General features: G+C 30.8%; 1 protein-coding gene across 2 annotated transcripts in view; it reads left to right on the forward strand.

The window, feature by feature from the left end:
* Positions 1 to 1471: 1471 nt before the first annotated feature.
* LOC145258316 (putative ATP-dependent RNA helicase DDX46) overlaps positions 1472 to 13108 on the forward strand; it is a 97739-nt gene continuing 86102 nt past the window's right edge. Inside the window, exon 1 of one of the 2 annotated variants that reach the window (XM_080116398.1) lies at positions 1472 to 1651. In XM_080116398.1, coding sequence (XP_079972524.1) covers positions 1641 to 1651 — 11 coding nt within the window. In that variant the 5' untranslated portion in view covers positions 1472 to 1640. The remainder of the gene's footprint in view (positions 1652 to 13108) is intronic. The other variant, XM_080116399.1, reaches the window with a different exon arrangement.

The following is a 13108-nucleotide window of genomic DNA, read 5'->3' on the forward strand; positions in this document are numbered from 1 at the left end:
ATTCTGTAGTGATACTCAGGTCTCATAAGATCCCTTTTTTCACCACAAATAAAATTAAATAAAACATGTGAAATAAACAGTGTTTATTTACACAAAAATAACAAGTAACAAACGAATCATTTTTCTAATGTCCAGAAGGTGTGTCTGGATAGACAGATCTTGCAAATGTGAAACTTATTGAGACTGTTCGTTGTTTTGACAAGAAAAAGCAGAGAGTGTCCTTTGTTTTCTCATTGAGAAAACAGGCTTAATTTTTGTGTGCTAGGAGGTAAATGTCCTTGTGTGTGGCTGAATATCTGCATTAATCACCATGTGTGTGTGTGCGTGTGTGTGTGTGTGCGTGCGTGCGTGTGGATAAATGCTTCTTTGTGTGTGTGTGTGTGTGTGTGTGTGTGTGTGTGTGCGTGCGTACAGGTGGATAATCATGTTTTGTCATGCTGGCGGAAAAATACGTAGCAACAGAGTCATTGACGTGAATAGCGAAGTGAGCAAAGAGCGGTGAGCGAAGAGTGCGGAACGCCGAGTGAGAATGAGTGAGTGAATTCGTTTAAGTATTTGTCGATCGGCTCCCAGGCGATGTGAGAAAAAAAGGTTTTGAAAATTAAATCTTTCTCTGAGCATTGATTGGCCGAGAAGTGCACTCTTTTGTCACATGGTATGCTTTCAACTATGTCCGCCGAACAAAACGCATTTTAAGTTTTGTTCCTCGCAGAATTTTCGTGCGTTTATTTTTTTCAATCTTTGTGCCTCTGAAATTTATCTTGTTTTCTTTGTGCGCAAAATTGGGTTTTTATTTATTTATTTGTTGTTTTTAGAACAAGAAGTGCATTTTTTTTAGGTGTGTTTAACCACACAGTTCATAAAATATGTTGACAACAATTTCCTCAGGTGCGGAGGATTTCTCCAATCATGAAAGATTTCCAGCCAATACCCTTACAATCACACAAATCTCATTTTTTCATTTGGATTATAATTCTGAACTCTCGTTTTATAAAAATTCACATTTCCCCCGCTTTATTCATTTTATTAATTTCATACTCATGGGAGATCATGAAACATGCGTAAAAATATTTTTTTAGTATTGCGAAAGCTATTTGCCAGCCCCAATTTTAAATACGATATTCGTTTTTAGCATACGCGAAAACACCTCGAAAACAAGTTTTTCAAGGTAGGTTTTGTGTTGGTCTACCAGGCCACAAGTGCCATTTTTTTTTCGTCCTGTTTCTTGTTTTGTTGACTGTTGTAATAAATGCCTGAAAATTGAAGGAAGAAAATCTGTTTGTTGTGAAAAACGATTTTCAAAAAAAAAAAAAAAAAGAAAAGAAAAAATACAAAGAACACGTGTGCTTTAACCGGAACCGGAAGTACACATAATCAATGTCGTAAACCAGAATTGATATTTACGACATTTCTTCATTTTTTTGTAAATCTTTTTTTATTTAATTTATTTTAATAAATTTATACAATAGTTATTTTTATTTGGTCCTTTATTTTCAACCTGCAAACATTTTGTAGAAAGAATTTCTGAAATTGTTACTGGCGTTATATATCTAATTTTCAAAATGGCTTCTCGTTTATACTAGAGTTGCGTTTGAATTGGAGTTGAAATTTTATCTATTTGTAAACATTCTTATACGAAAATGCCGAGCAGGTAAATCTCGTTTTTAATTAATTATTAATATTTTAAGATTCATGACACGGTCCTTATTGTTGTTTTTTAAAATATTATTTTCCACATTGGCATTTGTCTTTTTGTTTGTTTTTCTCCTTATGGACCAAGAACCTAAGAGATTATTTTGTAATTGTGTTTTTACTTATTTGATTTATCTGTAAAAAAAACCTGGCTATTGTTAAGGTTCGCATTTCCTTGTTTATAAAGGCTTTCTGTGGTACTAATGATAGGCAAATTTTAATCTACGGATGACCAACACTATGTAATCAACCTCAAAATATAACTTCTATAATAAAAATATATTTATGTTTTTTTCCTCCCCAATAATAAAATGATAAAGTAAACTATAGCTTCTAAGCTTCTATAATAAAAAGTATATTACGAACTGTTTGTTTTCATCAAACATAAAATGATATAATAAAATTATAACTTTTATAATCATTTTATGATTAAAAACAAACCCGGTACTACTGCACTTATTGATCCGACGGATCAATGATCCGTGCTGTGCTGAAATAATATTATTTAGAAAGCCATTCTTAATGTTGGGAGGGTGTTTTGTATCTATTCTGTACTTTAACCTTATGATTTAATAAAAACAGATATCATAAAACTTTAGTCAGCGCGGATCAATAAGTGCACTAGCACCAAAAAACAACGGTTCATAAATATATTTGGCGCACGTATGGAAGCGAAGCGAAGCGCCAAGCGGTAACCCTTCATTTTTTATTTTCGTCGCTATTTTTTTTTTTTAAATTTTTTCAGCGGATTATTATCGAATGGACACTAGTCTACGAGATTATCAAAAAAAAAAAAAAAAATTTGGTCAATGGGCACTGATTGTTCAACCTTCAAAGAGCGTTTATTCCGAAAGCCGTTCTTAACATTGGGAGGTGGGGGTTATTCCGAAAGCCGTTCTTAATATGAGCATTTTCGGTAAATTTTTACGACGTGCCTCAGCGTATTATAAACACCCCTCAACCTCGAAAGCCGTTCTTAAGTTAAGAACTTCTTAACATGGGGATGTGTTGGGGGTGTTTATACTACGCTGGGGGCAGGTAAAAAAACATACCGCATTTTCTTACTGTTCAACCTCCCCATGTTAAGAATGGCTATTGGGATAAGCACCCTTTGCAGGTTGAACAAATGGAAATGCACATTAACCAAAAAATTTTAAGTCAGTATTTAAATATTTGTATGGGGTGCTCACTTTCTAATGCAACGTTCTAGTAAATACATCACCCATTTTAGAACCACTTGATTCTTTTGGACAAATTTTGCGAGTTTAGCCTTTTTCCGGAGATTATGTTAAAAAGCGAAATTTTAAAAAGGCTTAACTGATTAAAAGAAAGCTAAATTCGTGAAATTTGGCTTAAAAACATGGAGTGGTTCTAAAATGAGTGATTGATTTACTAGAATGTTGCATTAGAAACTGAGCACCGCGCACCGGCGCACCGCCTACAGATATTTAAATATCGAGGTAAATGTGTAGTTTAGCGGCGTAAATTATTTAAGAGACAAATAATTATATAAAAAAAACTTTGGTATTCATGCAAAGAGTGATCCGTGCTGAAATAATAACATTATTTAAAAAGCCATTCTTAACATAGGGAGGGCAGGGGAGGGTGTTTTGTACCTATTCAGTATTTTAACCTTACAATTGAATAAAAAAACATATCATAAAACTTTAATTAAACATGGAAATACGATTTAAAAAATAGCGCGGATCACTCTCTGCATTAGCACCAAAACTTTATTTTATATAAAACACATTATTAGATCCAATAGCTTAGGCACGGCCAAAAAGTGAAAGAGAAACTAAGGTTTTTTTTTGTTTTTTGTTTTTTAACGAATTAAAATCTATTAAAATCCATTATTTTTTAGGAAATTTTTTTTTCTAGAAAGATAAAAGCCTAAATTTTATCATATAAAAAGCAGAATAATATGAAACTTTTTCTATTATTTTTAATAGAATTTAAAATTTTAATTTCTCACCACGATTTTTTGTATTGAGAGAGAAACGGTACTTGTACAGTTTAATCAAGACATTAAAAAAATGAAAATATCAACAAAAAAAAGGTATTGTACTTTTCCGTTTTGGATTGAAAATCTCCGAAAAAAAAAAAAAAAAAAAAAAAAATTTCACTTAATTTGATTGAGGTTTTTTTTTTTTTCTTTTTTTTTTTTCTTTTTTACAGCGGAAAACACGTTTTTATGAGAGTGCAATGAAGTAGGTGTATCAGAATTTTGGGGCAAGTCGCCATTGCAAACATTTGATTAAATAGACTCTCCATGTCTACAAGCTTATAACAATATGAAAATGTAATTTCGAACCCTAATTTTTATTTCAATAAAATGAGCAAAGACCAAATTTTAAAATCATAAAATGTTTAATCGACAAATATACAATATTTTTTTTTCATTGGTTTTCTTTAAAAAAGATTTCACAAAAATCAACAAATTTAACTTTACCGAAATCTAATAAATATATATAACTGGCAAAAAATCACCTGTTCAAAATTACTAAGCTATGGGTGCTTCTATTCTTCATGTATAAGAATTTGTCCATATTTATATATTATATTCAATGTATTTTTTAAATAACAGGATTTTTAAACAGGAGTCCTGGAAAACGTTTTTTTTTTTCGGCATATGTTATCCGCCATTAGCGAAACCGGAAGTTTGTTGATTGTCAATTTGTTATATACGGAAGCAGCAAAGTGACAAAAATAATTATTTCAAAAACGTAAAAACAACACATTAGTAATCTCAATAGTAACTATATGAATAAACAAACATTTATTGTAATAATAACGAACAAAAACCCGTTTTTTTTTTGTTGTTGTTTTTTTTTACTTTAAGCATATTTTATTCAGTTTTGTATAAAATAAATGAATATATATAAGTGGTCAATATGTGCTACCATATTTGAAAAATATGAACATTTCATTCATGGATTTTGGCCGATTACAAAAAATTCACTCTACCAAATTTCTATTGTTTTTTTATTCTCTTAAAGAAATGCATGGATTTTTGATTCAATATATTTTAGTTCTTCGTTATCGAGTGAATTTTTTTAAAAAAATATCTAAAAAAAAGAAAACATTGAATGAAATAGAAAAAATTGTCGTCAGCATCTAATATTTACTTTGCAATCTAAGCATAACATAAACTTCCACTTAAAAAAAAAAATCAACGTGCTTTTAAAAAAAAAAAAAAGGTTTTACATTTTTGACTTTTTTTTTTTTAAATTAGAATATTTTATTTATTGATCTTTTATCTTCAATTTGTGATATATAAAACTTTGGTGAGTAAATTATTTAAATTCTAATAGACATTTGAAAATGGGGTGGGTGAATTAAAAAAAAAAATTTTGTCTAAAATATTATATTTGGTTTATTGGAAAGAGCATAAAATTTCACATTGACCCTGAAAATATAAAAATTGAAACTTTTGATAGATTTTTAAAGTTTAAAAATTTAAAAATTAACTTGCAAAATTCAATTGATTTCATTACGTAGAAAAAATGGCTGCATGAAGGTGCACCGGCACTTTGTAAACACTGTTTTTTTTTTTTTTTTAAATAATATTTCTATTATTTTTTAAACAACTTTAATAGTTTATTTTGGAAGTATATTCCATAAAGAAAATAAACAACCCACTTTAAAAAGAGAAATTACGAGTTTTTTTATATTTTATTCACAGTTTTGTGTTAAGAGTGTCAAAAATTCCCCCCAAATTCTGATACACCTAGCAATGAAGGTAGCCATCTTTGAATTTTTTGAACACGCCACGAGGAAATAACTCATTTTAAAGCGCTGATATTTCCTCCCCATCTTTTATAATAGCTTTTTTCCTAAAAAACGAAACATGACAACCTTTTGATCAGTATCATAACAAATTGTTTTGTTTTTTCAGAGAACTTCATTTCATAACGGATACGTACAATATAACTTTTTCTTTTTTTTATATTTTCATTTTTTAATGTCTTGATTAGATATTACAAAATGAAAATATAAAAAAAAATTATATTGTACCTATCCGTTATGGAATGAAGTTCTCCGGAAAAAAAATTTCACTTAATTTGATCAAATAGGTTTTTTTTTTTTCTTTCTTTTTTTTTTTTATTTCACAGCGAAAAAACAATTTATGATACCGATCAAAAGATAGCCTTGTTTCGATTTTTAAGAAGAAAAGCTATTATTTAAGATGAGGAGGAGGGGGGGAGTGTCAGCACTTTAGACTGAGTTATCTCTCTGTGGCGTGTTCTAGAATTCATAAAAACATGTTTTTCTGCTGTAGAAAAAAAAAAAAAAAAAAAAGACTAGTTGATCAAATTAAGTGAATTTTTATTTTTTTCAGAGAACTTCAGTCCAAAACAGATATGTACAATATAACTTTATTTTCATTTTTTTTTAATGTCTTGATTAAACTGTACAAGTACCCAATATGTAGAAATACCAAGTCGAAATTCAAAAATCCAAAATTTACCGTTCCTTTTTTAAGAAACTATGGACAGCTTTACAAGACATAATATGTAATTTTGGAAAAAAGGGAGATAACAACTATTTGTAAATGCAGAACAACTGTTAAAAATCAAGTAATTATCCAATCAATACAAAATTTACACCGATTATTAAGTAAAGAATGAGCTTTATAATAGTACATTTTTTTTTTTCATAATCGATATTTATATATATATATATATATATATATATATATATATAAATATCATATATATAAAAAAAATTTTTTTTCTTCCTACAAATCCTCTTCTTTATTTGTAGGTACAAATGTACTTCAAATAATTAGCCGAAACTGAACAAAATATATTGTCTTGTGGGGAGAGTGAAGATTGTAAATAAAAAAAAAAAACAACAACTACGCACATATCAAATTTTAAGGTTGAAAATCCAAATTTTAAATGTGTTTAATTTTTCATCTTTTGTTTTGAAGTGTGAAATTCGTTGAATATGTTAATAATAATTATTATCTTTCAGATTAGCAAAAAGAAAAATTTATGTATTTTCATTATTTTTGCGGAAAACACTTTTGAAAAATAAATTAATAATTTTCTTTCAGTGAGCCAATACTGCTGATATACTATTAAATAGGAAATTCTTTGAAGAATTCATACCAAAAAAAGAAAAAAATCAATAAATAACTGCGCATTTTGCTAAAAATATAATTCCTTTTCTTGTTTATTCACCTATGGTGGCCCAACCGTGATATTAGATGCAGGAGTCATTTCCAACACATATAGTGACCGCCAATCGATCAAAAACTGCTTTTTCTAAAGCTTATTAAAATCTATTATTTCTAAAGAACTTTTGGTTTTACCAGAAAGACAAACCCCTGAAATTTATTTTGTTAAAAGCAGAATAATATAATCCTTTTCTATAATTTTTAATAGAATTTTAAGTTTTAAATTTAAAAAAAGACATGTTTGATCCAGTTTTCGCCAATTGTAAACAAAACATGAATATTTTTTTAAAGGTTTTCAAATCAATTAAACTAACCTTTTTACGTCTAAATAAAATTTACTTTCATTGGCTATAAGAATATGAAAAAATATTAGAATATATTTACTTTGTATATAAATAAATTCAAATAATTCAATTATTTAGCACGATCTCATATATTTTAGAAACCATGTGCTTACTGCCGCCATCTTGGATTTTAGGTATGGAAACCCAGTAGCGTCTAAATATTTATTTAAGCATTTTCATGAATTTTAATGTAACTAGACAGGCGGACCTTTTTTTTTTTTTTTTTTTTTTAAATAATTGAATTAAATTATAATTGCAAACGCCATTTACGGTGAAATATATTATTTTTAGCTTTATAATTTTTTCCTTCATAATAATTGATCAATCGAGCTTTAAATTTTTCCTAATATTTGTTTAAAGTAAAGAAAAACTCCTTTTTATTCTATTTTTACACCAAACATAAATTTTTGGCATTATATTTCTCAGTTTTATTATCACCTTTAGTCAGTTTTTAATTTCATGATTAAAATCATTTTTCCTTTCTTATTTTCTAATTAATAAGCCACACTCTTTTTTTCATAAACTAGATCATACTGTATTTTCCCAATTCTGGGGGGGGGGTGCAACTTGCTGGAATGTCACAACCATCATCTACGGAAATTCATATAGTTAATTTTCAAAAAGGGAGATAACTTTTTGTAAATCGTAACAGGCTAACGTATCTTGAAAAAAACGTAATATGCAGATACAATTAGTATTTATAATTTTCACACCCTGTTTTTTTTTTGTTTCTTTTTGTTTTTGTTTTTTTTAATATTTTTATTATTGATTCTTTAAAGCATTCTTTATGTACTAGTGCATGGAAAGTTTACACATTCTAAAATCAAATTTTTAATTTATTTTTAAAGATGTAAAAATATGCCTATTTTAGCGTTTACATAAAAAAAATATATATTTTTTTATTCTCATCTGAAAGATAATAATTATTGATAAAATATTCAATGAATCTCGCACTTCAAAATGCAAAAGATTAAAAAAATCAAACACATTCAAATTTCAGATTTCAATCTTCGATATCAAAGGTACCCTGTGAAATTTTATTTTGTTTTTCTACACTCGTTCACCCTCCTACCACAAAATGAGTGTGTACTTAATGGATCACTTGGACTTGAAGGGGTCGAACAAGGGACAAATGTGGAAAGGGAGGGGTATAAAGTCCCCAAAAATATATTTATACAACGAATATGAAAAAAATGTACACCCATATAAAGTGCATCCTTTACTTAATAATCAGTGAAAATTTTGTATTGATTAGATAATTACCTGATTTTTGGTAGATTTTTAGACAGACTCTGTTACGAAAATCAAAAATGCTCCATAAATTTGGTGGTCACTAAACACATACAATGCCTAACATTCCCAAAATGGTCACCCATCTGGTACTGGCCAGCCTCATCGTTATGTGGGCAACATATATATATACTTATATATCGCTTATGAAAACAGAATTAAACCCTTCACTTAATCGTCAAATCAAACATTAAAAATACATGGCTATAGTTTATTTAGTCGCCTCCATACTTAATTTTAAGGTATCATTAAATTTAATTTTTTTTTAAATTTTGGTACACAAATATATAGAGCGATATAAAAATTTGGAATTATTTGAAATTCAGGTCCTTATAATATTTTTGCATATTCTTATAACAAATCATCCTAAATCTTCAGACGAAAAAAAAATTATTTGGTTCAAAAACCTTTTTAAAAATATTTTAATGTTTTAGTGATCAAGGCAAAAATTGATGGTGAATTTTGGAAAATTTTAAATTTAAAATTCTATTTAAAATAGAAAAAGTTTTATATTCTGCTTTTCATGATAAAATTCAGGCTTTTATCTTTCTGGAAAAAAAAGTTGCCCAAGAATAATGGATTTTAATAGATTGTAATTCTTTTTAAAAACACGATTTGTTTATTTTTTGTGCCTGGTTTCATATTTTCATTTCCACTTTGATGTTTTGCTGTCGCAGTGCAAATTCAAGACGAACTATTCCATTGGGTTGAATCACATCTGTATTATTTCGGTCAACGTTATCCATTTTTGTTATAAAAGTTCTATTTTTATGTTTGATTTAAAAAAAAAAAAAACTGATACTTCATGGGGAATGTGAATCCTGCGTAAACGTGTATTTTTTTTTATGACTGCTCCCTGAAAGTTTTTTTTTTTTTTTTTTTTACACAGTGATCACCACTTATCAAGGCCCGGAAGCCACTCAAGGATAAGGGTTATTGCAAGTACATTACGTTAGTGTGGAGATTTGATGAAGTGTTTACTTAAGGGGGCGGTTCATTAGGAATTTGTTTACATTGGACTTGAAGACATCCAAGTTGTAGTCAGGTGGGAAGCAGGCAGACGGAACAGAGTTCCACAGGTGTGCAGTTCTAAGAAAGAAGCTTTGTTCATGGAATCCGCGTTTAGATTTAGGCACAGATATAGAGTGGGGGAAATTTTTCACAGTGGATTCAGCTAGACGGGTGTTTTTCGTGAAAGATTGGTGATGGGGGGAGGACCAGAGATTGGAGTTCAGACGAGCACCTGCCATGGAAATAACGATAAAACAAAGATAGGCTCGCAACGTCTCTTCTGTGGGAGAGAGGTTGCAGGGTAGAGAAAAGGGCATCCCCCACTAAGCCACCAAGTCTATTTTGTACTCTGTCAAGGCAGGATAGGCTGTTTTTAGCAGCTCCTGCCCAGATATGGCAACAGTATTCCATCCTTGGACGTACTTGGCTTTTATATAGATAGAGAACTGCATCAGTAGTGAGATATCTTCTGGAGCGGTAGAAGGGTCCCACCATCTTTCTAGCGACCTTGGCAACAGACTTGATGTACGTGTTCCATTTCAGATCAGGAGTAAAGGTCAAACCCAGAAGCTTGTCAAAACACGGGGCCTCACCCAGACGAGAGCCATCCATCACAATTGATGCCAGATGGGGATCAGAGCGTTGATGATGTAAGGATAGGAGTTTGGTTTTGGATGCATTAAAGGTAACCAGCCACATCTTCCCCCACTGAACCACGCGCTCGAGATCAGAGGAGAGAGAATCAGAGAGAACTTTGTCATTTACAGCCTTTGATGTGTTGCCGTAGATGGTCGTGTCATCAGCATAGATGTCAACGAATGATTTAAGTATGTGTTTAGGGAGGTCATTGATGTAGATCAGGAAGAGAGTTGGGCCCGGGATTGACCCCTGACGGACTCCAGCATTTATATTGCAGGCCTCCGATTTTTGTCCGTCTACCACTACTCTTATGAGCCTATCGGAGAGAAATGATTTAATGATTGAGAAAACATTTCCAGTTATACCGTAGCTGGAAATCTTGTGAAGTAGACCCTTATGCCATACCTTGTCGAAGGCCTTTGATATGTCAAGAGCAATTGCCCTAGAAAGGAAGCCTTTGTCAAGAGATTCACTAATCCTGTGGGATATAACCGTCAGCACATTTGCGGTAGATCTTGCAGAGCGGAAACCATATTGTGTGTCACTAAGAAGGTTATTCCTGCTGAGGTGGTTGACTATTTCTCTATTTAATATGGATTCCAGCAACTTACTCATAACACACAGGAGACTTATTGGTCTGTACTGAGAGGGAGATGACTTATCATCTGAATTCTTAAATACAGGGCAAACTGATGAGGTCTTCCAGGGAGTCGGAAAGCACTTCTCCTTAAGGCAGCGCTTAAATAGTTTCGTAAGTATGGGAGCAAGTTCTGGTTGAAGCTTTTTTAACACTATAATTGGGATGCCATCAGGGCCAGTTGCTTTACTGGAATCTAGGTTCTTGATTAGCTTGGCGACCTCATGCACGGATATTTGTATGTTACCTAGCTTGTTCTGTGTTATAGGAGGAAATATGGGGAGTTGATGACCTTCGTCGCATAGGGTAGAATTAACTGCAAAGTTCTTTGCAAATAGTTTGGCCTTGTCTGACGCTGACGAGATGACCTCTGGTCCATTGATAATGGTTGGGATAGAACGCACGCTTCTGTTCAAGATCCTATTTGTTATTTGCCAAAACTGGTGGGAACCAAGCCGCTGATCAGCTACCTTGGATTTAACAGACTGGGCATATAGCTCTCTTGCATTTTTTATTACTCTTTTACAGTGGTTGCTGGCAGTCCTGAAAGCAGCTTTAGTCTCAGTGCATCTATTACGTTGGTAGCTATGGAAAAAGTGATTTCTGTGCGCGATAGCAGCAGCACATTCTGGGGAGAACCATGGCTGGCTGTTAGGTTTGAATTTTTTAGATGGTATGAATTGGTCTATGCCTACAATTAACCAAGTGCATGCACAAAGGGTTTTCATTGGTTTGTTTAATCACGAAAACTTTTTTGAAGGCCAAAAAAAAATGGGTCAAAAGCATTATTTGAATACTTAGTGTGAAAATAAAAATAAACACGAAATAAAAGTATGAATTAAATTTACTCAACAAAATTAAAAAATAAATAAATAAATACATGCTCAATTAAAAAAAGCGATATACACGAAGAAAGTGAAAGAAAACCTTTTGCGCATTTCAGGGAGCAGTCATTAAAAAAAAAAAAAGATTACTCAGGGTTCACGTTTCCTGTGAAGTACAAAAATACCAACACCTCTGATGTTTGAAAAAAAAAAAAAGTTCATAAATATATTTGTATTGTAAAAGTTATCTTTTTTTTTTTTTTGTTATAAAAGTTCGACTGATGACTTAAAAAAAACCAAAACAATAAAATAAACCCAAGTATCATTTTACTATTGGATAGAAAAAAAATCAAGATTTTAACAATACATTATGAACACTGTTGAGCATCCATAGATTAAAATTTGCCTATCGTCAGTAAGGAGAAAATCTTTGTAAACAAGGGAATGCAAATCTTAATGATAACCAAAAATCGTTTAAAAGGTCACTATTTTAATTTTGTTATATTTTCTAAGTCCAATCTTTGAACAATTGCTTTTTTTTTAAAATTTGTTTACAAAATAAACCCAGTAATTCCTATTTCAGTCACATTGTTTTTCCTTGGATCGCAAAGCCACCACAGGCCATTGTTGATATGACTTTTCTGTTGGCTGATGTATGGCTTTGGTTCTGTGCTGTTATATGGAGTCCACCCTCCCAGGCTTTATCTCCTCCCTTTGATAAGGAATTAGTTTGATGCTTGTGTAGATTGGTGATTTTTAAATCAACACATTTCAGGTGAAAACATTATGTACTTCCATGTCATATCGAAATTAATATAAATTCCAAAAATTTCAAAAAAAGGTGCTTGTTAAGATACAGTCGACAGATCATTTTTTTTTTTTTTTTTTTTTTTTTTTTTAATATGTGGTTTTAAGTAAAAACAACAGAACTTAATTTTTATGTCAAAACTAGTAATTAGTATTGGGACAATTAATTGGAATCGGGAATCGGAAAAATTGGAGTTTTTGGGGGTATTGGAATCGGAAAAATTTGCGCCTATTTTCCAATGCCAAAACCGATTCTTTTAATTATCTATTTGATTTTGGTTTAAAAACATCTTCCACTGCTTGTAGCAATAATAAAATAATAAACATTTGTTGATTTAAACTTCCAGTAAGACTAAGATCTCTAGATCATCCCCTCACCAGTGTGTTTTTATGTTTGAGAAAATATTTGCACATTTAAAGTGTGTTTTTACGGTAATCGAGACAAAAATAACACTTTTATAATTAAATATTTAGAGATTTATAAAGAATCGGTATTGGGGAAAATATTGGAATCGTCCCATCACTACTAGTAAGATATGAAAAAATTAGAAACATTCATTGAGTAGAAGATTACTTATAGTTAAAAGTAATTTTTATAGAAATTGCATTTTCCCTAAATGTAAACACTTTAAAGATTGCAAATATAGGGGACATAGTTATCTCCTTTTGCGCCAGTGTA

Source organism: Euprymna scolopes, chromosome 33, assembly GCF_053919585.1.
Source record: "Euprymna scolopes isolate OS-2025 chromosome 33, ASM5391958v1, whole genome shotgun sequence".
Lineage (NCBI taxonomy): Eukaryota > Metazoa > Mollusca > Cephalopoda > Sepiida > Sepiolidae > Euprymna > Euprymna scolopes.